The sequence below is a fragment of the Oncorhynchus tshawytscha genome, linkage group LG10 (genome assembly GCF_018296145.1).
Source record: "Oncorhynchus tshawytscha isolate Ot180627B linkage group LG10, Otsh_v2.0, whole genome shotgun sequence".
Taxonomy (NCBI): domain Eukaryota; kingdom Metazoa; phylum Chordata; class Actinopteri; order Salmoniformes; family Salmonidae; genus Oncorhynchus; species Oncorhynchus tshawytscha.
Genome location: NC_056438.1, coordinates 84,727,969 through 84,754,499, shown reverse-complemented (window position 1 = coordinate 84,754,499; position 26,531 = coordinate 84,727,969). Strand labels below are relative to the sequence as shown.

At 43.0% G+C, this 26,531-nt stretch overlaps 1 protein-coding gene across 2 annotated transcripts in view; it reads left to right on the top strand.

Moving 5' to 3' along the window:
- Nucleotides 1-7,832: 7,832 nt before the first annotated feature.
- The window catches only part of atp6v1h (ATPase H+ transporting V1 subunit H), a 99,289-nt gene continuing 80,590 nt past the window's right edge, over nucleotides 7,833-26,531 (top strand). For both annotated transcript variants that reach the window (XM_042329287.1, XM_042329286.1), the window contains exons 1-4: nucleotides 7,833-7,913; nucleotides 13,650-13,800; nucleotides 21,849-21,948; nucleotides 25,215-25,304. In XM_042329287.1, coding sequence (XP_042185221.1) covers nucleotides 13,697-13,800; nucleotides 21,849-21,948; nucleotides 25,215-25,304 — 294 coding nt within the window. In that variant the 5' untranslated portion in view covers nucleotides 7,833-7,913; nucleotides 13,650-13,696. The remainder of the gene's footprint in view (nucleotides 7,914-13,649; nucleotides 13,801-21,848; nucleotides 21,949-25,214; nucleotides 25,305-26,531) is intronic.

Below are 26,531 nucleotides of genomic sequence, written 5' to 3'. Positions count from 1 at the left end.
CCAGTATGGATGTCAACCCCAACCCCAATACCAGTACGATGTCAACCCCAATACCAGTATGTCAACCCCAATACCAGTATGTCAACCCCAATACCAGTATGGATGTCAACCCCAATACCAGTATAGATGTCAACCCCAATACCAGTATGGATGTCAACCCCAATACCAGTATGGATGTCAACCCCAATACCAGTACGATGGCAACCCCAATACCAGTATAGATGTCAACCCCAATACCAGTATGGATGTCAACCCCAATACCAGTACGATGGCAACCCCAATACCAGTATAGATGTCAACCCCAAGAGGTCAGACTGTAGAGTAGATGTCAGGCTGTACCAGTAGATGTCAAGACTTTACCGTACCAGAGGAACCCTGTACCAGTATGATGTCAGGCTGTACCAGAAGAGGTAGACTGTAGAGTAGATGTCAAGGCTGTACCAGTAGATGTCAACCCCAATACCAGTAGAGGTAGACTGTAGAGTAACCCCAGGTAGGCTGTCAGAGTAGAGGTAGACTGTAGAGTAGAGCTAGGCTGTAGAGTAGAGGTAGGCTGTAGCGTATAGAGGAAGGCTGTAGAGTAGAGGTAGGCTGTAGAGTAGATGTAGACTGTAGAGTATAGATGTAGACTGTAGAGTAGAGGTAGGCTGTAGGCTTTAGCGTGTAGAGGTAGGCTGTAGAGTAGAGGTAGGCTGTAGGGAAGAGGTAGACTGTAGAGTAGAGGAAGGCTGTAGAGTAGAGGTAGACTGTAGAGTAGAGGTAGGCTGTAGGGTAGAGGAAGACTTTAGCGTAGAGGAAGGCTGTAGAGTAGAGGTAGGCTGTAGGGAAGAGGTAGACTGTAGAGTAGAGGAAGGCTGTAGAGTAGAGGTGGGCTGTAGAGTAGAGGTAGACTGTAGAGTAGAGGTAGGCTGTAGAGTAGAGGTAGGCTGTAGAGTAGAGGTAGGCTGTAGAGTAGAGGTAGGCTGTAGAGTAGAGGTAGGCTGTAGAGTAGAGGAAGGCTGTAGAGTAGAGGAAGGCTGTAGAGTAGAGGTAGGCTGTAGAGGAAGGCTGTAGAGTAGAGGTAGGCTGTAGGGTAGAGGTAGGCTGTAGAGTAGAGGTAGGCTGTAGAGTAGAGGTAGGCTGTAGGGTGGAGGTAGGCTGTAGGGTAGAGGTAGGCTGTAGAGTAGAGCTAGGCTGTAGAGTAGAGGAAGGCTGTAGGGAAGAGGAAGGCTGTAGAGTAGAGGTAGGCTGTGGAGTAGAGGTAGACTGTAGAGTAGAGGTAGGCTGTAGGGTAGAGGAAGGCTGTAGAGTAGAGGTAGGATGTAGGGTAGAGGTAGACAGTAGAGTAGAGGTAGGATGTAGGGTAGAGGTAGACAGTAGAGTAGAGGTAGGCTGTAGGGTAGAGGAAGGCTGTAGGGTAGAGGTAGACTGTAGAGTAGAGGAAGGCTGTAGAGTAGAGGAGGCTGTAGGGTAGAGGTAGACTGTAGGGTAGAGGTAGACTGTAGGGTAGAGGAATAGGTAGGCTGTAGAGTAGAGGTAGGCTGTAGGGTAGAGGTAGAGTTAGGCTGTATGGTAGAGGAAGGCTGTAGGGTAGAGGTAGGCTGTAGGGTAGAGGTAGACTGTAGCGTAGAGGTAGAGGTAGAGGTAGACTGTAGGGTAGAGGAAGTCTGTAGGGTAGAGGTAGACTGTAGGGTAGAGGTAGACTGTAGCGTAGAGGTAGAGGTACAGGTAGACTGTAGGGTAGAGGTAGGGTGTAGAGTAGAAGTAGGCTGTAGAGTAGAGGTAGGCTGTAGAGTAGAGATAGGCTATAGAGTAGAGGTAGACTGTAGGGTAGAGGTAGACTGTAGAGTAGAGGTAGAGGTAGTGTACATAGTGTATATAGTGAATGGGGTGCCGTTTGACCAGAGGCCTGTGTACTATATAGTGAATGGGGTGCCGTTTGACCAGAGGCCTGTGTACTATATAGTGAATGGGGTGTCATTTGACCAGAGGCTTGTGTGCACATTTTGTGACCAGTTTCAGCAAACCAGGCGTATGTCGCGGGTCACTACTTCACACGAGAGCCATTTGAACTTATTTTTTAAAATCAAAATGCACTTTTGGCAGAAATGCCTTCTGGAACATGTGAACTTCAATGTGCATTAATAATAAAATTGTATTCCAACTGTAAATAAGAATAAAATTGATAAATTACGAGCCTAGTTTGTTTAGCCACAGAAAAAGACAGCAATCTTCCTGCTAGCCATGATTGGCTTAGATAATAAGTGGGCTTGACAGACCGAGAGATGAGTTTGGATTAGTCTACCATATCGTACGCTTCTGTCTATTTGAGCTGGTTAGTATGTGTAGGTAATCCTGTCTAACGCGGCTTTAAAATGTATATATTGTTTAGTTGAACTGCGTAAGTGTTGCTCTCCACTTTCTGGAGGACCAAGTTTTGAGAATTAGAGTATGATAGCTAAGGAGATTGAGGAAATACCTGTCTCTGGATTACATCTTCAAACTAAGGGGAACCGTGGCATCTGTGACAGGGAGAAGCGCCCAACCATGATGTATACGGGTAAGCTAGTCTAGCTAGCTACATTTTAGGATATTACACATTTCTAATTTTGACAAAGTCGTTTTCATTTCAAGTTAAAGTGTACAGTTAGTTAGCTAGCTAACGTTAGCTTGTTAGCTCTCTAGCTAATGTTACGTGTATGATCTTATTATTCGTATCTCAGAGCCATTTGCTTGGCTAGTTATAGCCTAATGTTAATGTTGCTAACGTTGAACCTGGTTGGTTAGCTACCTGCAGATTCATGCAGGGTAGTAATGTCATGAGTTGCGATTATGGTTAATTGCTTAGCTAGCTAGCTACATGTCTTAACAAAGACTCCACTATGCAAGTATCCATTTCAATAGAATGTCACTGCGACAACTGTTGATTGACGTAGCTGGTAAATTCGCTCTGGCTATCTACTCCGATTTCAGACCAGGGGTAAGATAGTCCAGCTAGCTACATTTTCAGATATTACACATTTATAATTTTGACATAAAGACTTTTCATTTCAAGTTAAAGTGTACTGTTAGCTAGCTAGCTACATGTCTTAACAAAAGACTCCACTATGAAAGTGTCCATTTTAATAGAATGTCACTGGGTGTTTGACTGCTGTTGTTAGGACAGAACACTAGGATCAACCCTTGAAGAGATTGGTGTAGCTAAGAGAACAATGCTGAATTGGTGTAGGCAAAGAAGAGCTCTCCAGTAGGTACCAAAAATATTCAAAGGCCATTTTCTCAAAAGTGAGATTACAAGTTTATCAACTTTCAAAGCAGAATGACTTTCCCATTGTTCCTCAAATGCAGTGTATGATATACCATTTTGTAGCTAGGAGTCTCTACTTTTATCCATTTGTAAAAAAAAACATTTAAAATGTTGCTGCAAAAACCGAATCAAGGCGGTCGGTCACAAATGTGGAGCAAGTCAAGGGTTGTGAATACTTTCTGAAGGCACTGTAAGGTTGTTTTTGACAAAAATGAAAATGTAATGTTGTTTTTGACACTGTAAGGTTGTTTTTGTCACTTTCACGATGTTGGAGTAACACCACAATGGCGCCGGAGGAGATGGCTGTCGTTTTACGATCTCTTAACCAATTGTGCTATCGTGTGTGTTTTTTTGCGTTATTTGTAACTTATTTTGTACATACTAATGTTTCTGCCACCGTCTCTTATGACCGAAAAGAGCTTCTAGATATCAGGACAGCGATTACTCACCTTGTACTGGAAGATTATAATTTTTTATTTAACGAGTCGAACGTGAAGGATTTACTCCAGACACCCGACAAGGCATCCCCGTCATTCGCAGGAGAAAGAGACGGAGATATCGTGGACGTAGGTCTGGGTGCCTAGTAAGGATCTGCTTTACCATAGAACCTATTAGCTAATGTAAAATCACTGGATAATAAAATAGACGAACTACGAGCACATAAATCCTAACAACGGGATGTTAAAAACTGTAATGTCTTATGTTTCACCGAGTCGTGGCTGAACAACGACATGATTAACATGCAGCTGGCAGGTTTTACCCTTTTTCGGCAGGATAGAACAGCAGCCTCTGGTAAGACAAGGGGTGGTGGTCTATGTATATTTGTAAACAACAGCAGGTGCACTTAATCTAAGGAAGTCTCAAGGTTTTGCTCGCCTGAGGTAGAGTATCTCATGATAAGCTGTAGACCACACTATTTGCCAAGAGAGTTTTCATCTATATTTTTCGTAGTTGTCTATTTACCACCACAAACTGTTGCTGGAAATTAAGACCCCACTCAACCAGCTGTATGAGGCCATAAGCAAACAGGAAGACGCTCATCCAGAAGTGGCGTTCCTAGTGGCCGGGGACTTTAATGCAGGGAAACTTAAATCCGTTTCACCTCATTTCTACCAGCATGTTAATATATATGCAACCAGAGGGAAAAACAACTCTAGACCACCTTTAATCCAAACAAAGAGACGAGTACAAAGCTCTCCCTCGCCCTCCATTTGGAAAATCTGACCGTAATTCTATCCTCCTGATTTGCTTACAAGCAAAAACTAAAGCAAGAAGCACCAGTGACTGGGTCAATAAAGAAGTGGTCAGATGAAGCAGATGCTACACTACAGGACAGTTTCACAGACTGGAACATGTTCCGGGATTCTTTCGATGGCATTGAGGAGTACACCACATCAGTCACCGGCTTCATTAATAAGTGCATTGATGACGTAGTCCCCACATTAACTGTACGTACAGTACATACCCCAACCAGAAACCATGGATTACAGGCAACATGCGCACTGAGCTAAAGGGTAGATCTGCCGCTTCAAGGTGCAGGACTCTAACCCGGAAGCTTATAAGAAATCCTGTGCTGCACTCCGACGAACTATCAAACAGGCAAAGCAGATTGAATCGTACTACAGCGGCTCCGTCGCTCGTCGGATGTGGCAGGGCTTGCAAACTATTACAGACTACAAAGGGAAGCACAGCCGCGAGCTGCACTGTGACAGGAGACTAACAGACGAGCTAAATTACTTCTAAGCTCGCTTCAAGGCAAGTAACACTGAAACATGAATGAGAGCATCAGCTGTTCCGGACGACTGCGTGATCACGCTCTCCGTAGCCAATGTGAGTAAGACCTTTGAACAGGTCAACATTCCCAAGGCCGTAGGGCCAGGGTTATGGTATGGGCAGGCATAAACTATGGACAACGAGCACAATTGCATTTTATCGATGGTAGTTTGAATGCACAGAGATACCGTAAAGAGATCCTGAGGCCCATTGTGAGGCCCATTTTTCTTTGGTAATGTATCTGTGACCAACAGATGCATATCTGTGTTCCCAGTCCATGTGAAATCCATTGATTAGGGGTCTAAATAATTTATTTAAATTGACTGATTTCCTCATTTCAACTGTAACCAATGAAATTGTTGCATTTATTTTTTGGTTAGTATACTTAAGACATTTGCTAGAATATAGGTTGTGCCTATAGATTTGGAGAAAATTAACAATTTAGGAATAGTTTTTCACGTGCTCAGCACCCTCTTGTATTCCCTGTTCACCCACGACTGCATGGCCATGCACGCCTCCAACTCAATCATCAAGTAAGTTCCTCTGCGTACACATCACAGAAAAACTGAAATGGTCCACCCACACAGACAGTGTGGTGAAGGTGGACAGTTTTAAGTTCCTCTGCGTACACATCACAGACAAACTGAAATGGTCCACCCACACAGACAGTGTGGTGAAGAAAGCGCAACAGCACCTTCAACCTCAGGAAGCTGAAGGAATGTGTCACCGAAAACCCTGACAAACTTTTACAGATGCGAAATCGAGAGCATCCTGTCGGGCCGTATCACAGCCTGGTACGGCAACTGCACCGACCTCAAGCGCAAGGCTCTCCAGAGGGTGGTGCGGTCTGCACAATGCATCACCGGGGGCAAACTACCTGCCCTACATAACACCTACACCACCCGATGTCACAGGAAGGCCAAAAAGATCATCAAGGACAACAACCACCTGAGCCACTGCCTGTTCACCCCGCTATCATCCAGAAGGCGAGGTCAGTACAGGTGCATCAAAGCTGGGACCGAGAGACTGAAAAACAGCTTCTATCTCAAGGCCATCAGACTGTTAAACAGCCACCACTAACATTGAGTGGCTGCTGCCTACATTGAGACCCAATCACTGGCCACTTTAATAAATGGATCACTATTCCCTTTAAACAATGCCACTTTAAGTAATGACACTTTAATAATGTTTACATATCTTATGTTACTCATATTATATGTATATACTGTATTTTATACCATAAATTGCACTTTGCCAATGCCGCTCAGCCATCACTCATCCATATATTTACATGTACATATTCTTATTCACACTTTTAGGTTTGTGTGAATGAAGTAGTTGTTGGGGAATTGTTAGATTACTTGTTAGATATTACTGCACTGTCGGAACAAGAAGCAGAAGCATTTTGTTACATTAACATCTGCTAACCATGTGTATGTAACCAATAACATTTGATTTGATTTGATTCTAAATACAATGGCGGTAGAATCAAGGAGAATTGGAGTATTCTCCAAAAGAATGGAAAACGGAGCACAGTAGTGTTTAGTGATGAGAATGTCCCTTCGTATCTAGTAGGAGTACGGTTTGTTAATGAGGAGCAGCTGAGCAGAGTACCAATCTGGAAGAAACCATTTGAGTTATCCAAACTGGGTGGAGAGAAGGCCGTGAGGATCACGAGATGCGGGCTTGTTTGGATTTTTTTGTGCTTCTGCGGATCAGAAGGAACGTGCGTTGTGACTTAACCGATTTTATCAATTTGATAAATTTGATAAATTTGAAGCGTCGTCTGTGTCTCAAAGGGGGTTATATCTGGCGTCTCATGGGAAGTCCATTTTGAAGAGATAAAAAATATTCCTGTAGTGATTGAAGCACGTCGAATGAATCGTGTGCTGAATGGTGACAAAGTGAAGAGTCTCTCTGTTCTTTTGTTTTTGATATGGAGTCTCTCAAGTGCAGTTAGGGTATATTAACTACAGAGTCCGAGCATTTATCCAAAGACCAATGCAGTGTGATCATTATAAAGTTTTTGGTCATGTATCAAGTGTTTGCAGAAGGGAGAAGCCGAGTTGTCCAAGTTGTGGAAAAATATCATATTATGTGTTATAAAAGTGGTAAATATATGACATGTTGCAAACCATAAGGCCGCGTCTTTCGAATGCCCCACAAGGGTGAAAGAGACTGAGGTGGCCAAAGTCAGGGTTGTACAGATAATTTCATATGCAGCAGCTGTGAAAAGGGATGAGGGTTTGAATGGTATACCAGAAGAGTCCGTGATGGTGGATATGCCTGCACTGCAGGGTGCAGGGGTTTCCTTTCACCAGCAGGATCCTGACATTGTAAAGGTTAAGAAGGTGGACTTTGTAGCCTTTATTTATAGCTGTGGTAATTAATGGCACTGCCGAGGTGGAGAGAAGGTCCAGGAAGGTAGAAAAAATAGTGGATGTGGCGGGGTGGGGCGGTTTCTGGTGCTGAAAGATTTCTCAGCAAAGAAGTTCAACGGAATAGTGGCACAAGCCATACCACCCTCTCAGGTCCTAGAGCCTGAGAAGGGAGATGTGAATAATTAATAGAAGGAAGAAGTTGGAGTTTTGTTTGTTTTGGCAATGTATTATTTTGGGGGGTGGATTAAGTTAGTTTCACTATTACCTATGGATACATTTTTTATTTTGGGGGAGGGGGGGTTTAGCCCTATCCAGTTGGTGGCGGCAGCACACCTTTTTGGGTTGTAGTACGCCATTAAACCCATAGAAGAAGAAGAAAAAAAAGAAGCCGCTTCCTACTGGCTCGTGACGTGCACGACACCATCACATGATAGGTTTCTCGTGACGTCGTCTTATAGTTTGTCAGCTGACAGGTAGGTGATGTTAATGGTATTTTGCTTTTAAAAGACAGTTAATTAATGCTTTATTTTGGTTGTGTCAGTGGTGGGAAGACATTATTGTAATTATTGTAATGTTTCTTTGAGATTCTAGGTTGTGTATTGTCGGTTGATGACTTAACTAAGCTAGCCTGCTCCAGAATCATAAAGCTAACCGTTATACTGTATATGGTTCTGACTTGCACCATAGTATTGACATTAGCCAGTTATCGTAGTTGTCGAGAAACGACTCAATCCAATTCAGTAACAACGCTTACTATATTTATCTCGGGATTTGTTGACAATTGCTCTCGATTTAGCCAAATTATAACGTTACAGCTCATGTTTTGTCAATGACAAGCCAACTGAACTCCACGATTGTGTTTAGTCGGCTAGTCGACGTGACTGCACCAGCAACATGAATCATATTGCATTGGCTAAATTAGCTAGCTAACGTTACTTATGTCCTGAGTTGCCTGGCAAACCTGGCAAGCGTTAGCTCATGCCGCGTTCAAGACAACTTGGAAACTTGGAAGTGCAATACTTGTTAACATTCCAATCAGTTGAAATGTAAACAGTTTCCCAGTCGTTAAAATGCTTATCATCCAATCAAAATCGTACATTTACATGGGCTGCGTTCAATTTAAGAGCACTCTTGTCTAAGTGAGCGAGGGCGCAGAATAACTGTTCTCTCATTTGTGTCTGGAAGGAGCTAGCCAACATTAGCCAATTAGCTTGGATGTTTGACTGCCGTTGTAAGGTCAGAATGCTCAGATCAACCCTACTCCTCGGCCAGTGTCCAGTGTGCGCTCTGAACTCTCCAAGAAGTAAAAGGCTGAATTTACCAACGTCCAGAGCTCACTCTGAGTGGTCTCTGGCACTTCGGATTGAATTTACGAACACACCTTTGGATGTAGTAGAACGATGCATTGTAGTTGGCATAGAATAAGAACACTAGGATGGATGGTCATGAACCATTTCATGATGTGATGAATGGTCAGCTACGCTAATATATGTACACACACACAAACTACTGTTCAAAAGTTTGGGGTCACTTACAAATGTCCTTGTTTTTGAAAGAAAATCAACCTTTTTGTCCATTAAAATAACATCAAATTGATCAGAAATACAGTGTAGAGTTGCAAAGAAAAGCCATATCTCAGACTGCCCAATAAGAATAAAAGATTAAGATGGGCAAAATATCAGACACTGGACAGAGATGGCTTTTTCTTTGCAACTCTGCCTAGAAGGCCAGCATCCCGGAATCGCCTCTTCACTATTGACGTGGAGACGGTGTTTGTAGGATGTTTGCATGTTTGTAGGTCTGGTTAAATCAAACGTTTTGGCCTTTTTGTCCTCCATCCATTTTCATGGGATTTCCTCAGCATTCTAAAGGCCCAATTGTAACAATCACTTCCATTCGCTGTAAATGCAACAATGAAACTTTTGATGCAAATCAACTACTTTTGTTTTATTTAACCTTTTATTTAACTAGGCAAGTCAGTTGAACAAATCTTATTTACAATGACGGCCTACCCTTGCCAAACCCTCCCCTAACCTGGACGACGCTGGGCCAATTGTGCGCCGCCCTATGGGACTCTCGATCACAGCCGGTTGTGATATAACCTGGGTCTGTAGTGACTCCTCTAGCACTGCGACGTAATGCCTTAGACCGCTGCGCCACCCAGGATCCCACTAACTTTTTGTCTAAGTTGTTGGAAAAGTGGTCAGAGGGTATGACATGGTCGACTTCCCTGCTATTCAAGAAACCAGAACAGAATTATCCGGTACTGATCAAACTTTACAGATGTTTTAGTAACTGCATCAACAACATTTTCTAACTATGTAAACAAACTTAATTTTTGACCACTTTCCCAACGATCTTCAACTTCTTTGCTGAAAACAAATTAAGAATAGCTTATTCTGTCAATAGAGCTGTTTTAGTAACCCATCATCTGCTTTCATTATAGATTTAGTAAATCATGTCAGAAGCTAGCCGATTCATAACTTACCAACAACCACTGGACATTCCAATAAAACTACATCTAGTTTTGAAGTTCACTTCCCTTACTTTGTCTAACAACTCTACCATGAATCTGTGTTTTAGCAATGTGTTTCTCACACTGGCTTTAGCCATGGAGGGAGCAGGCCTGCCAGGGCAACTGTTGCCAAGCAACATGTGCCTCGATGGGAGACAACGCTTCGTGTGACAGAATTCCCATTTAAAAAAAAAATCTGTTTCGGACTGAACTTTGTCCTTCTCAGGATTGTCCCCCTTGCTCTAAATAACCACTGGCTACTTTGCCTGTCTGTGAAGAGAAGGGGGGCTGTACGTTGATCCTGCTGCTCTGATTGGATAGAGCAAAACAATCTTCATTCACTTGCTTCATATTTTACCCAATCACTTCTCATTGCACTTCTTTCAGTTTTTCACATGGAACAACTGTAGTTTAGACACTGACCCCAACCACACAGCTACTGATCAGAAGCGTTCAACTCAATCTAGATATGTGTTTACATCTGACTAGGCATTTCTTTGCTATCAGTTGAAGCAGCAGACTCAAACTAATGTTGAAAAACAACCTAGCTTGTGAACAAAATTAGACTAACTTGAAGTTGGAAGTTTACATACACTTAGGTTGGAGTCATTAGCACTAGTTTTTTCAACCACTCCACAAATTTCTTGTTAACAAACTATAGTTTTGGCAAGGCTGTTAGGACCTCTACTTTGTGCATGACACAAGTAATTTTTCCAACAATTGTTTACAGATTATTTCACTTATAAATCACTATCACAATTCCTGTGGGTCAGAAGTTTACATACACTTGGTTGACTGCCTTTAAACAGCTTGGAAAATTCCAGGAAATTATGCCATGGCTTTAGAAGCTTCTGATAGGCTAATTGTCATCATTGGAGGGATACCTGTGGATGTATTTCAAGGCCTACCGTCCAACTCGGTGCCTCTGCTTGACATCATGGGAAAATCAAAAGAAATCAGCCAAGACCTCAGAAAAAAAATTGTAGTCCTCCACAAGTCTGGTTCATCCTTTGGGAGCAATTTCCAAACGCCTGAAGGTACCATGTTCATCTGTACAAACAATAGTACGCAAGTATAAACACCATGGGACCACACAGCCGTCATACCGCTAAGGAAGGAGACGCATTCTGTCTCCTAGAGATGAATGTACTTTGGTGCGAAAAGTGCAAATCAATCCCAGAACAACAGCAAAGGACCTTGTGAAGATGCTGGAGGAAACGGGTACAAAAGTATCAATATCCACAGTAAAAACGAGTCCTATATCAACATAACCTGAAAGGCCGCTCAGCAAGGAAGAAGCCACTGCTACAAAACTGCCATAAAAAGAGCCTTGCAAACTGACCACCCACCAATGTAGCTGGTGAAATAGACATTCTTACCTGCCAATACCTAAATCCAGTGTTGTAGTACTTCAGACTGGTCTTGTGGTGTTTACATTTTTACTCTGTCTCGGACGGTGACGACTCGTAAAAAACTCAATCAGCTTCAGCACATAAAACCTCTTCACCAGGCCAAATATATACATGTTTCTTGAAACATACAGTGCCTTCTTGAAAGTATTCGGAACTTTGCGACCTTTTGCCACATTTCAGGCTTCAAACAAAGATATAAAACTGTATTTTTTTGTGAAGAATCAACAACAAGTGGGACACAATCATGAAGTGGAATGACATTTATTGGATATTTCAAACTTTTTTAACAAATCAAAAACAGCATCTTCATGAAACATTGGACCTCTGAGACTATCACAGTGCAGGTGCATTTATACGGAGACTTGATTACACACAGGTGGATTGTATTTATCATCATTAGTCATTTAGGTCAACATTGGATCATTCAGAGATCCTCACTGAACTTCTGGAGAGAGTTTGCTGCACTGAAAGTAAAGGGGCTGAATAATTTTGCACGCCCAATTTTTCAGTTTTAGATTTGTTAAAAAAGTTTGAAATATCCAATAAATGTTGTTCCACTTCATGATTGTGTCCCACTTGTTGTTGATTCTTCACAAAAAAATACAGTTTTATATCTTTGTTTGAAGCCTGAAATGTGGCAAAAGGTCGCAAAGTTCAAGGGGGCCGAATAGTTTCGCAAGGCACTGTATCTTATCGCATATTTAATCCTGGGATTCCTACTTTACTCGTAATATTACTTATTTACTTTCATAGAAAAATAGCCTCAAACTTAGTCTGAAGAAATCGTTGGAATGTTGTGCGTTCACTATTAGTAAAGATGTAAACAAATTTGTGCACAAAATGAGGTAATAAGCTTTTTGTGTATATGGAACATTTTGGTTTTAAATAAGAACGTAAAAAGTGTGCTTTCAAATTGCCATCGATTTAAAATGAAATTCTGTTCCTTGTCCGTAGCTTATACCTCCCCATACCATAACCCCACTGCACCATGGGGCGCTCTTGTCACAATGTGTACAGAAATGTGTACACAGAATTTGAGGGAAGCTTTTTGTGCATACAGAAAATGTCTGGTATAATATTTTATTATTATTTTATTTCAGCTGACGAAACATGGGACCAACATGCGTTTTTGTTCAGTCCATTTGAGTAAATTTGATCTTCATCTCAGATCGGCTTAAAGGGTGCAGCAACAGAACTCCCTCTATACAGAATGGAAATGGAAATAAAGAAATATTGTTCAATATGATCAATACTAACTTTGCATAATATTGTCGTCTTTAATGTATATTTGTACCCCAAACCATATGGTTTCCAAATATTTTGTCCAAATATTTGTCCTTCGGACAAGTATGACAGACTTTTGACTAGCAACCGGAAGGTTGCAAGTTCAAACCCCCGAGCTGACAAGGTACAAATCTGTCATTCTGCCCCTGAACAGGCAGTTAACCCACTGTTCCTAGGCCGTCATTGAAAATAAGAATTTGACTTGCCTAGTTAAATAAAGGTAAAATAAAATTTAAAAAATGTAGATATTCTGTCTTTTTCACAATGAATCACTCTTCCTATTGAGCCCGGTATGCTCCTATTGAGCCCGGTATGCTCCTATTGAGCCCGGTCGTAGCTGTACTCCATCTTGTCACAACAACAAATCGCAGCACATATTGATGGGTTAACTTAATGAATTTACTGATGGGGTTACTTTTAAGGAATTTCCTTCCTTCTTTGCTCCTATGGGTACACTTGCAATTACTGCCAGTCCACCCATTATGCCATCATTGACTTGAATGGGGACGCCTGTTCTATTCATTTTATTTTTATGGCTGCACATCCATTAAGGAGGAAAGGAGAAAATGTGCACAATGATGACGCACATTTTTAGACTGGGAAACTAAATGTGAACTGTTAATTTGTAGTATGGCCCTGGACATTTCTGACTTGTAAACTCGTTGTAGAAAGATGAGGCCCGAGTTTCCAACTAGAAAAATATCAGATTCGATCAATGGGATGCTTTACGCAAAAACCTACGTACATTTTAAATCAGAGGTTCCAAGTTGTCTTGAAAGCATCAAGGTAGCTGATGGAAAAAATGAGGATCTGTCTGCAGAGTTGGCCATGAATTCCTGACTGGCACCATAATTAATAGCCTACGCATTAAAAAACTGCTCTCACCAACAGTTGGGCTATTATGAGCAATGTAGCATGTTGCCAAATCAATGTTTAGGAGGACTTGTTGATTTGTGATGGTTTATTATTCATTGATAACCCTCCCTTTCTCCCTCCAGGGAATTATTTATTGTAGTCCAGAGTGGTATTGAACAGGTGTATCAGGATGGATATCCGCGGGGCGGTGGACGCTGCAGTACCCACTAACATCATCGCTGCCAAGGCTGCGGAGGTCAGAGCCAACAAGGTCAACTGGCAGTCATACCTGCAGTAAGTACACCTTCGTCATCATCCTCTTCATCCTCCTGTCACCATGTATCTTCCTCATAAGTTGTCTATAAGACTCTAGGCCTATGATTTCTTTGAATGTCTTTGAATTCTGGTCTTTAGGCCCTACATACTGAAGTCAAAAGTCGCAGATGGGTTTTCTTTGGTTCTCTGTTCTGTGACTCAATGCCTTGTGAATGTTAGTTCCTTTTGTCTGTAGATTTCCAACTCAGACCTTCTACTTCAGGCTGTCGAGGGCCTTAGTGGTCTCAGTAACATAATCACGGACATGAGAAATAGAACCAGGTTGTATAGTGCTGACTGGTATGTGTGGTATTTCCAGTGTGAATGTCAGCTTTGGATAAGAAGCTCTCTCTGTAATTAGGAACTTACTGTTAAATAGAGAAGTCAAAAGACCCTGACATCCCATAATAGATTAGACCAGAGCTTAACATTGAACTTTTTTAGCCTTCGGACAAGTATGACAGATTTTTGTTTTACTTTTATTGAAAATTGTGTCGTATGATAAAAGCAACCACTTCACAAAGTAACCATTGTTATCACTGGTCTTGACAATGAAAGACAGCTGATCTCTGATCCCATATATTATATTTCCTGCCGTCGTGTCCTTGAGCAAGGCACTTAACCCCCCACAAAGTAAAATACTGCGCTCATGGGCTACTGTATGAAACACATGTGGTCCGTCAACCTTCCAGCTGGAGAGAGATACTGGGTGTGCAGGTTTTTTATTTTTATTTTTTTGCAATGTGGTGTGTTTGAGCAGGATTGGAGTAAAATCCTGCCCACCCAGTATCTCTCCTGGACTCTCCTGGAGGATGGTTGGCCACCTTGCACACCAAGTAACTTTCCTGAAGGATGGTTGGCCACCTTGCACCCCCAGTAACTCTCCTGGAGGATGGTTGGCCATCTTGCACCCCCAGTAACTCTCCCGGAGGATGGTTTGGCCACCTTGCACCCCAGTAACTCTCCTGAAGGATGGTTGGCCACCTTGCACCCCCAGTAACTCTCCTGGAGGATGGTTGGCCACCTTGCACCCCCAGTAACTCTCCTGGATTATGGTTGGCCACCTTGCACCCCAGTAACTCTCCTGGAGGATGGTTGGCCACCTTGCACCCCCAGTAACTCTCCTGGAGGATGGTTGGCCACCTTGCACCCCAGTAACTCTCCTGGAGGATGGTTGGCCACCTTGCACCCCCAGTAACTCTTATGGAGGATGGTTGGCCACCTTGCACCCCAGTATCTCTCCTGGATTATGGTTGGCCACCTTGCACCCCCAGTAACTCTCCTGAAGGATGGTTGGCCACCTTGCACCCCCAGTAACTCTCCTGGAGGATGGTTGGCCACCTTGCACCCCCAGTAACTCTTATGGAGGATGGTTGGCCACCTTGCACCCCAGTATCTCTCTCCTGGATTATGGTTGGCCACCTTGCACCCCCAGTAACTCTCATGGAGGATGGTTGGCCACCTCGCACCCCCAGTATCTCTCCTGGATTATGGTTGGCCACCTTGCACCCCCAGTAACTCTCCTGGAGGATGGTTGGCCACCTTGCACCCCCAGTAACTCTCCTGGAGGATGGTTGGCCACCTTGCACCCCAGTATCTCTCCTGGAGGATGGTTGGCCACCTTGCACCCCCAGTAACTCTCCTGGAGGATGGTTGGCCACCTTGCACCCCAGTAACTCTCCTGGATTATGGTTGGCCACCTTGCACCCCAGTAACTCTCCTGGAGGATGGTTGGCCACCTTGCACCCCCAGTAACTCTCCTGGAGGATGGTTGGCCACCTTGCACCCCAGTAACTCTCCTGGAGGATGGTTGGCCACCTTGCACCCCCAGTAACTCTTATGGAGGATGGTTGGCCACCTTGCACCCCAGTATCTCTCCTGGATTATGGTTGGCCACCTTGCACCCCCAGTAACTCTCCTGAAGGATGGTTGGCCACCTTGCACCCCCAGTAACTCTCCTGGAGGATGGTTGGCCACCTTGCACCCCCAGTAACTCTTATGGAGGATGGTTGGCCACCTTGCACCCCAGTATCTCTCCTGGATTATGGTTGGCCACCTTGCACCCCCAGTAACTCTCATGGAGGATGGTTGGCCACCTCGCACCCCCAGTATCTCTCCTGGATTATGGTTGGCCACCTTGCACCCCCAGTAACTCTCCTGGAGGATGGTTGGCCACCTTGCACCCCCAGTAACTCTCCTGGAGGATGGTTGGCCACCTTGCACCCCAGTATCTCTCCTGGAGGATGGTTGGCCACCTGACACCCCCAGTATCTCTCCTGGAGGATGGTTGGCCACCTTGCACCCCCAGTAACTCTCATGGAGGATGGTTGGCACCCTTGCACCCCCAGTAACTCTCATGGAGGATGGTTGGCCACCTTGCACCCCAGTAACTCTCCTGGAGGATGGTTGGCCACCTTGCACCCCAGTAACTCTCCTGGAGGATGGTTGGCCACCTTGCACCCCAGTAACTCTCCCGGAGGATGGTTGGCCACCTTGCACCCCAGTAACTCTCCCGGAGGATGGTTGGCCACCTTGCACCCCCAGTAACTCTCATGGAGGATGGTTGACTACCATGCACCCCAGGTATATCTCCTGGACTCTCCTGGAGGATGGTTGGCCACCTTGCACCCCCAGTAACTCTCCTGGAGGATGGTTGGCCACCTTGCACCCCCAGTAACTCTCATGGAGGATGGTTGGCCACCTTGCACCCCCAGTAACTCTCCTGGAGGATGGTTGGCCACCTTGCACCCCAGTAACTCTCCTGAAGGATGGTTGGCCACCTTGCACCCCAGTAACTCTCCCGGGAGGATGGTTGGCCACCTTGCACCCCAGTAACTCTCCTGGAGGATGGTTGGCCACCTTGCACCCCCAGTAACTCTTATGGAGGATGGTTGGCCACCTTGCACCCCAGTATCTCTCCTGGATTATGGTTGGCCACCTTGCACCCCCAGTAACTCTCCTGAAGGGTGGTTGGCCACCTTGCACACCTAGTAACTCTCCTGGATTATGGTTGGCCACCTTGCACCCCCAGTAACTCTCCTGGAGGATGGTTGGCCACCTTGCACCCCAGTAACTCTTATGGAGGATGGTTGGCCACCTTGCACCCCAGTATCTCTCCTGGATTATGGTTGGCCACCTTGCACCCCCAGTAACTCTCATGGAGGATGGTTGGCCACCTCGCACCCCCAGTATCTCTCCTGGATTATGGTTGGCCACCTTGCACCCCCAGTAACTCTCCTGGAGGATGGTTGGCCACCTTGCACCCCCAGTAACTCTCCTGGAGGATGGTTGGCCACCTTGCACCCCAGTATCTCTCCTGGAGGATGTTTGGCCACCTTGCACCCCCAGTAACTCTCATGGAGGATGGTTGGCCACCTTGCACCCCAGTATCTCTCCTGGAGGATGTTTGGCCACCTTGCACCCCCAGTAACTCTCATGGAGGATGGTTGACTACCATGCACCCCAGGTATATCTCCTGGACTCTCCTGGAGGATGGTTGGCCACCTTGCACCCCCAGTAACTCTCATGGAGGATGGTTGGCCACCTTGCACCCCAGTAACTCTCCTGGAGGATGGTTGGCCACCTTGCACCCCCAGTAACTCTTATGGAGGATGGTTGGCCACCTTGCACCCCCAGTAATTCTCCTGGAGGATGGTTGGCCACCTTGCACCCCCAGTAACTCTCCTGGAGGATGGTTGGCCACCTTGCACCCCCAGTAACTCTCATGGAGGATGGTTGGCCACCTCGCAACCCCAGTAACTCTCCTGAAGGATGGTTGGCCACCTTGCACCCCCAGTAACCCTTCACAAGGGTGCGTTCTGAGCCCTCTCCTGTACTCCCTGTTCACCCACGACTGCGTGGCCCGGCACGCCTCCAACTCAATCATCAAGTTTGCGGACGACACTACAGTGTTAGGCTTGATAACCAACAACGACGAGACGGCCTACAGGGAGGAGGTGATGGCCCTCAGAGTGTGGTGTCAGGAAAATAACCTCACACTCAACGTCAACAAAACTAAGGAGATGATTGTGGACTTCAGGAAACAGCAGAGGGAGCACCCCCTATCCACATCGAGTGAACAGTAGTGGAGAGGGTAGTAAGTTTTAAGTTCCTCGGCGTACACATCACAGACAAACTGAATTGGTCCACCCACACAGACAGCATCGTGAAGAAGGCGCAGCAGCAGCGCCTCTTCAACCTCAGGAGGCTGAAGAAATTCGGCTTGTCACCAAAAGCACTCACAAACTTCTACAGATGCACAATCGAGAGCATCCTGTCGGTCTGTATCACCGCCTGGTACAGCAACTGCTCCGCCTACAACCGTAAGGCTCTCCAGAGGGTAGTGAGGTCTGCACAACACATCACCGGGGGCAAACTACCTGCCCTCCAGGACACCTACACCACCCAATGTCACAGGAAGGCCATAAAGATCATCAAGGACAACAACCACCCGAGCCACTGCCTGTTCACCCCGCTATCATCCAAAAGGCGAGGTCAGTACAGGTGCATCAAAGCAGGGACCGAGAGACTGAAAAACAGCTTCTATCTGAAGGCCATCAGACTGTTAAACAGCCACCACTAACATTGAGTGGCTGCTGCCAACACACTGACTAAACTCCAGCCACTTTAATAATGGGAATTGATGGGAATTGATGTAAAATATATCACTAGCTACTTTAAACAATGCTACTTAATATAATGTTTACATACCCTACATTATTCATCTCATATGTATATACTGTACTCGATACCATCTACTGCATCTTGCCTATGCCGTTCTGTACCATCACTCATTCATATATCTCTATGTACATATTCTTTATCCCTTTACACTTGTGTGTATAAGGTAGTTGTTGTGAAATTGTTAGGTTAGATTACACGTTGTTTATTACTGCATTATCGGAACTAGAAGCACAAGCATTTCGCTACACTCGCATTAACATCTGCTAACCATGTGTATGTGACAAATACATTTGATTTGATTTTGATTTGAGACCCATTTGCAACCAAGCTTTAACTTCCTGACTGATGTCTTGAGATGTTGCTTCAATACATCCACATAATTTTCCATCCACATGAAGCCATCTATTTTGTGTGTGCACCAGTCCCTCCTGCAGCAATGCATCTCCACAACATGATGCTGCCACCCCATGCTTCACGGTTGGGATGGTGTTCTTCGACTTGCAAGCCTCTCCCTTTTTCCTCCAAACATAACGATGGTCATTATGGCCAAAGAGTTCTATTTTTGTTTCATCAGACCAGAGGACATTTCTCTAAAAAGTACGATCTTTGTCCCCATGTGCAGTTGCAAACTGTTGTCTGACTTTCTTTTATGGCGTTTTTGGAGCAGTGGCTTCTTCCTTGCTGAGTGGCCTTTCAGTTTATGTCGATATAGGACTCGTTTTACTGTGGATATTGATACTTTTTTGTGTCTGTTTCCTCCAGCATCTTCACAAGGTCCTTTGCTGTTGTTCTGGGATTGATTTGCACTTTTCGCACCAACATATGTTCATCGCTAGGAGACAGAACGCATCTCCTTACTGAGCGGTATGACGGCTGCGTGGTCCCATGGTGTTTATACTTGCGTACTATTGTTTGTACAGATGAATGTGGTACCTTCAGGCGTTTTGGAAATTGCTCCGAAAGATGAACCAGACTTGTGGAGGTCGACAATTTTTTATTTATTAGGTCTTTGCTGATTTATTTTGATTTTCCCATGATGTCAAGCAAAGAAGCACTGAGTTTGAAGGTAGGCCTTGAAATGCATCCACAGGTACACCTCCAATATGCTAATTGACATCATGTGAATCAATCAGAAGCTTCTAAAGCCATGACATCAATTTCTGGAATTTTCCAAGCTGTTTAAAGGCACCGTCAACTTAGTGTATGTAAACTTCTGACCCACTGGAATTGTGATACAGTTTGTGATACAGTGAAATAATCTGTCTGTAAACAGTTGTTGGAAAAATGACTTGTCATGCACAAAGTAGATGTCCTAACCGACTTGACAAAACTATAGTTTGTTAACAAGAAATTTGTGGAGTGGTTGAAAAACGAGTTTTAATGACTCCAACCTAAGTGTGTGTAAACTTCCCGACTTCTGTATGCTGAACACTTGTTGGCTGCTTTTCCTTCACTCTGCGGTTCAACTCATCCCAAACCATCTCAATTGGGTTGAGGTCAGGTGATTGTGGAGGCCAGGTCATCTGATGCAGCACTCGATCACTCTCATTGGTCATTGGCGTATTGCTGCAGAATGCTGTGGTAGCCATGCTGGTTAAGCATGCCTTGAATTCTATGTAAATCACCGACAGTGTCACCAGCAAATCATTGTCACACCTCTTCCATGCTTCATGGTGGGAACCATATGTGCGGAGATAATCCGTTCACCTATTCTGCTTCTCACAAAGACACGGTGGTTGGATCCAAAAATCTCTAAATTTACCAAAGAACAGATTTTCACCAGTCTAATGTCCATTGCTTGTGTTTGTTTTGGCCCAAGCAAGTCTTTTCTTCTTATTGGTGTCCTTTTGTAGTGGTTTCTTTGCAGCAATTTGACCATGAAGGCCTGATTTCACACAGTCTCCTCTGAACAATTAATGTTGAGATGTCTGTTACTTGAACTCTGAAGCATTTATTTGGGCTGCAATAAAATACAATTCTATTGGTCACATACACATGGTTAGCAGATGTTAATGTGAGTGTAGCGAAATGCTTGTGCTTCTAGTTAATGCACTAATATCTAACACGTAATCCAACAAATTCACAGCAACTACCTTATACACACACATGTAAAGGGATGAATAAGAATATGTACATATAAATATATGGATGAGCGATGGCCGTGTGGCATAGGCAAGATGCAGTACATGGTATAGAATACAGTATGTACATATGAGTTGAGTAATGTAGGATATGTAAAAATGTATTAATGGCATTGTTTAAAGTGACTCGTGATATGTTTATTACATCCCATTTTTAATTATTAAAGTGGCTAGATATTTGAGTCAGTATGTTGGCAGCAGCCTCTCCATGTTAGTGATGGCTGTTTAACAGTCTGGCCTTGAGATTGAAAAACAGCTTCTGTCTCTCAGTCCCAGCTTTGACCTCGCCTTCTGGATGATAGTGGGGTGAACAGGCAGTGGCTCGGGTGGTTGTTGTCCTTGATGATCTTTTTGGCCTTCCTGTGACATCGGGTGGTGTAGGTGTCCTGGAGGGCAGGTAGTTTGCCCCCGGTGATGCGTTGTACAGACCTCACTACCCTCTGGAGAGCAGTTAACTCCAATGAACTTATCCTTTGCAGCAGAGGTAACTCTGGGTCTTCCCTTTCTGTGGTTGTCGTCATGAGATCCAGTTGCATTGCTCTTTGATAGTTTCACTTTCACGTTTCTTGAAATTTTCCAGATTGACTGAACTTCATGTCTTAAAGTAATGATCTATTTTGATTTAACACTTTTGGTTACTGCATGATTCCATATGTGTTATATTCATTAGTTTTTGTCTTCTACATTGTAAAATAATAGTGAACATAGTAAAAATAATTAAAAACCATTGAATGAGTAGGTGTGTCAACTTTTGGCTGGTACTGTATGTAACCTTTTTTTGACACTAAACTACATCCATATATACTTCCATTAATCTTCTTTTTTAACTGGTTCTGGGCAAACTTCAAATGAGTCCCGTGATGCTTGTGGGGGTTGTAAGAGCAAAACCACTGACATGTACGTGCAGATGTTTTTGTTAGAGGCTGGTTTTTGGGATGTCTCATGGTCTGACAAACACTGCTGGGTTTTCATGGGAATTTGTTTATTATGCTGGTTAGACTCAAGTGTTTTAATAGTCATCAATCATACTGTGTACCTTGTCTCCCTTGGGGTCTAATTATTTCAGGGGAGGAATATGAATGTAATCATTTCTATTACATTGTGTTTTCTCTGTCAGAGGTGATAGGATTTGATAGAAGCATGTTATATTTGAGAGGACTAATGTGAAGTAGTATTGTAATTATCATGCTGTGTTTGTCTCAGGGGCCAGATGATCTCTGCCGAGGACTGTGAGTTCATTAAGAAGTTTGAAGTGGCTCATTCTGAGGAGAAACAGACCATCCTCACAAATGAAGGACATCAGGTACAACAGGGAATTTTCAGAAATTGTAATCCTTGGGGGTGGGGGGGGGTTCAAACGGTGTTATTTAAATTTTTTACATTCATTTTTGTGATGAAAAAGCGCTTTCAATGTAAACTGAAATGACTAAAACCGTATGCATGTATTTTAGCTGTTAGTGCACAATAAAGGTAAAAGAAGTAGTGCCTAGTAGTAGTGCCTGGCCTCTGTCACATGACCCAGAAATGTAGAATGTGTCTGGGTAAGCATCATATAAAAAAATATTTGTACAATATATTTATCTGGACACTTTCTATTTGTGATATTGCTACTATGCAAATATGCAAGTAACCGTTCCACTGTACCATTTACAACTTCTGTATCCTGTGCATGTGACAAATAAACATTGATTTGATATAGTATGTGTTTACCAGAGAGAGTCATGTGAACAGCAGGACCTGCACCAAAGTCAGGTTAGGATATAGGCAGGCTACTACTTTCACCGCTTTAAGTATTGACATCTTTGGTTGATTACTACACTACTCACTCTGTATAGCACATGGCTTCACATGTGAATCCTTAAAGAGACAGATGGGGCTACGGCTTAAGAGGGTGTGAATGATGCTGAATAGGTGTAGACAAAGAAGAGCTCTCCAGTAGGTGTACAAAAAGATTCAAGGGCCATTTTCTCAAAAGTGGGGTTACCTACTTTATCAACTTTCAAAGCAGAATTACATTCCCATTATGGTAGAGAAAGTATTACATTATCTGGCAACAGCTCTGGTAGACATTCCTGCAGTCAGTTTTTGTTATTGAAAGAAACACAATACATTTTTTTTTGGGGTCCATTTTAAAACAACATCAAATTGATCAGAAATGCAGTGTAGACATTGGTAATGTTGTAAATTACTTTTGTAGCTGGAAACATGACTTTTATTCAGCAACCATCACCTTTTGAGAACCAATCTAGGCAACCATAGACCAACATAAACACCTAGATTAAAAAAAAACCATAAATCTACAAAAATCTCTTGACAGTACGATCACCCTAGAATGAGACAAAAACACACATGTCACACTCTGACCTAACCAAAATAATAAAGAAAACAAAGCTAGATCTACAAGTCTATCTAGCTGGTCTGTCATAATATAATAGAGACAGTAGATCTAGCTGGTCTGTCATAATATAATAGAGACAGTAGATCTAGCTGGTCTGTCATAATATAATAGAGACAGTAGATCTAGCTGGTCTATCATAATATAATAGAGACAGTAGATCTAGCTGGTCTGTCATAATATAATAGAGACAGTAGATCTAGCTGGTCTGTCATAATATAATAGAGACAGTAGATCTAGCTGGTCTTTCATAATATAATAGAGACAGTAGATCTAGCTGGTCTGTCATAATATAAGAGAGACAGTAGATCTAGCTGGTCTGTCATAATATAATAGAGACAGTAGATCTAGCTGGTCTGTCATAATATAATAGAGACAGTAGATCTAGCTGGTCTATCATAATATAATAGAGACAGTAGATCTAGCTGGTCTGTCATAATATAACAGAGGCAGTATATCTAGCTGGTCTGTCATAATATAATAGAGACAGTAGATCTAGCTGGTCTGTCATTATATATGAGAGACAGTAGATCTAGCTGGTCTGTCATAATATAACAGAGACAGTAGATCTAGCTGGTCTGTCATTATATATTAGAGACATTAGATCTAGCTCGTCTGTCATAATATAATATAGAAAGCAGATATAGCTGGTCTATCATAATATAATAGAGACAGTATATCTAGTTGGTCTCTCATAATATAATAGATACAGTAGATCTAGCTGGTCTCTCATTATATATCAGAGGCAGTAGATCTAGCTGGTCTGTCATAATATAATAGAGACAGTAGATCTAGCTGGTCTGTCATAATATATTAGAGACATTAGATCTAGCTGGTCTGTCATAATATAATAGAGACAGTAGATCTAGCTGGTCTGTCATATTATAATAGAGACATTAGATCTAGCTGGTCTGTCATAATATAATAGAGACAGTAGATCTAGCTGGTCTGTCATAATATAATAGAGACAGTAGATCTAGCTGGTCTGTCATAATATATTAGAGACAGTAGATCTAGCTGGTCTGTCATAATATAATAGAGACAGTAGATCTAGCTGGTCTGTCATAATATAATAGAGACAGTAGATCTAGCTGGTCTGTCATAATATAATAGAGACAGTAGATCTAGCTGGTCTGTCATATTATAATAGAAACAGTAGATCTAGCTGGTCTGTCAAAATATAATAGAGACAGTAGATCTAGCTAGTCTGTCATAATAAATAGAGACAGTAGATCTAGCTGGTCTGTCATAATATAATAGAGACAGTAGATCTAGCTGGTCTGTCATATTATAATAGAAACAGTAGATCTAGCTGGTCTGTCAAAATATAATAGAGACAGTAGATCTAGCTGGTCTGTCATAATATAATAGAGACAGTAGATCTAGCTGGTCTGTCATAATATAATAGAGACAGTAGATCTAGCTGGTCTGTCATAATATAATAGAGACAGTAGATCTAGCTGGTCTGTCATAATATAATAGAGACTGTAGATCTAGCTGGTCTGTCGTAATATAATAGAGACAGTAGATCTAGCTGGTCTGTCATAATATAATAGAGACAGTAGATCTAGCTGGTCTGTCATAATATAATAGAGACAGTAGATCTAGCTGGTCTGTCATAATATAATAGAGACAGTAGATCTAGCTGGTCTGTCATCATATAATAGAGACAGTAGATCTAGCTGGTCTGTCATCATATAATAGAGACAGTAGATCTAGCTGGTCTGTCATCATATAATAGAGACAGTAGATCTAGCTGGTCTGTCATCATATAATAGAGACAGTAGATCTAGCTGGTCTGTCATCATATAATAGAGACAGTAGATCTAGCTGGTCTGTCATATTATAATAGAGATAGTAGATCTAGCTGGTTTCCAAACTCTTCTACATTAATATGGATGCTACCATTTATTACAGGTAATCCTGAATGAATCGTGAATAATGATGAGTGAGTTAGACGCACAAATATCATACCCCCCCCCAAATGCTAACCTCCTCTGTTGTTGTAATGGTTAGCATGGGTGTATCAAAAGTGCTAGAGTACAGAGCCAAAACCACAAAATGTGTCTCACTATCCCAATACTGTTGGAGCTCACTGTATCCTCCAACATGATTTTCAGATTAGTTTGTCTTCAGGATGTCATCGTAATGGGTATATTATCTTCCTTCTCCAGTGTGCCAGGACGTTCCTGAACCTGATGGCTCACATCTCTAAGGAGCAGACTGTCCAGTACATCCTCACCCTAATAGATGATACCCTGCAGGTAACACCTGCTTACAGACACACATGCACACACTTATATTCGCTTACATTTGGACAAATGAGATGCAAATATACAGTACCAGTCAAAGGTTTGGACACACCTACACATTCAAGGGTTTTTCTTTATTTTTATTATTTGCACACATGAAATCATTAAGTATACAAAAAAGTGTGAAACAAGTTCTTCAAAGTAGCCTCCCTTTGCCTTGATTGCAGCTTTGCACACTCTTGGCATTCTCTTGACCAGCTTCATGAGGAATGCTTTTCCAACAGTCTTGAAGGAGTTCCCACATATGCTGAGCACTTGTTGGCTGCTTTTCCTTCACTCTGCGGTCCAACTCATCTCAAACCATCTCAATTGGGTTGAGGTTGGGTGATTGTGGAGACCAGGTCATCAGATGCAGCACTCATTATACTCTCCTTCTTGGTCAAATATTCCTTACACAGTCTGGAGGTGTGTTTTGGGTCATTGTCCTGTTGAAAACAAATGATGGTCCCAATAAGCTCAAACCAGATAGGATGGCTTATTTCTGCAGAATGATGTGGTAACCATGCTGGTTAACCTCTCTGGCGCAGGCGTGCCTCTAGCGACCCACCTCAACAACTGCAGAGCGCCAAATTCAAATGACAGAAATAATAATAATAAACATTCATGAAAAAAAAAGTGTTGTACATCGGTTAAAAGATTAATTTCTTGTTATTCCAGCCGCTTTTGTCAGATTTCAAAAAGTCTTTACTACGAAAGCATAACATGCGATTATCTGAGGACAGCGCCCTGCACACAAAAGCTTCTCGCCAAACCCACTGGCTCCATGTCATCTACAAGACCCTGCTAGGTAAAGTCCCCCCTTATCTCAGCTCGCTGGTCACCATAGCATCTCCCACCTGTAGCACACGCTCCAGCAGGTATATCTCTCTAGTCACCCCCAAAACCAATTCTTTCTTTGGCCGCCTCTCCTTACAGTTCTCTGCTGCCAATGACTGGAACGAACTACAAAAATCTCTGAAACTGGAAACACTTATCTCCCTCACTAGCTTTAAGCACCAACTGTCAGAGCAGCTCACAGATTACTGCTCCTGTACATAGCCCACCTATAATTTAGCCCAAACAACTACCTCTTTCCCAACTGTATTTAATTTTTATTTATTTATTTATTTTGCTCCTTTGCACCCCATTATTTTTATTTCTACTTTGCACATTCTTCCATTGCAAAACTACCATTCCAGT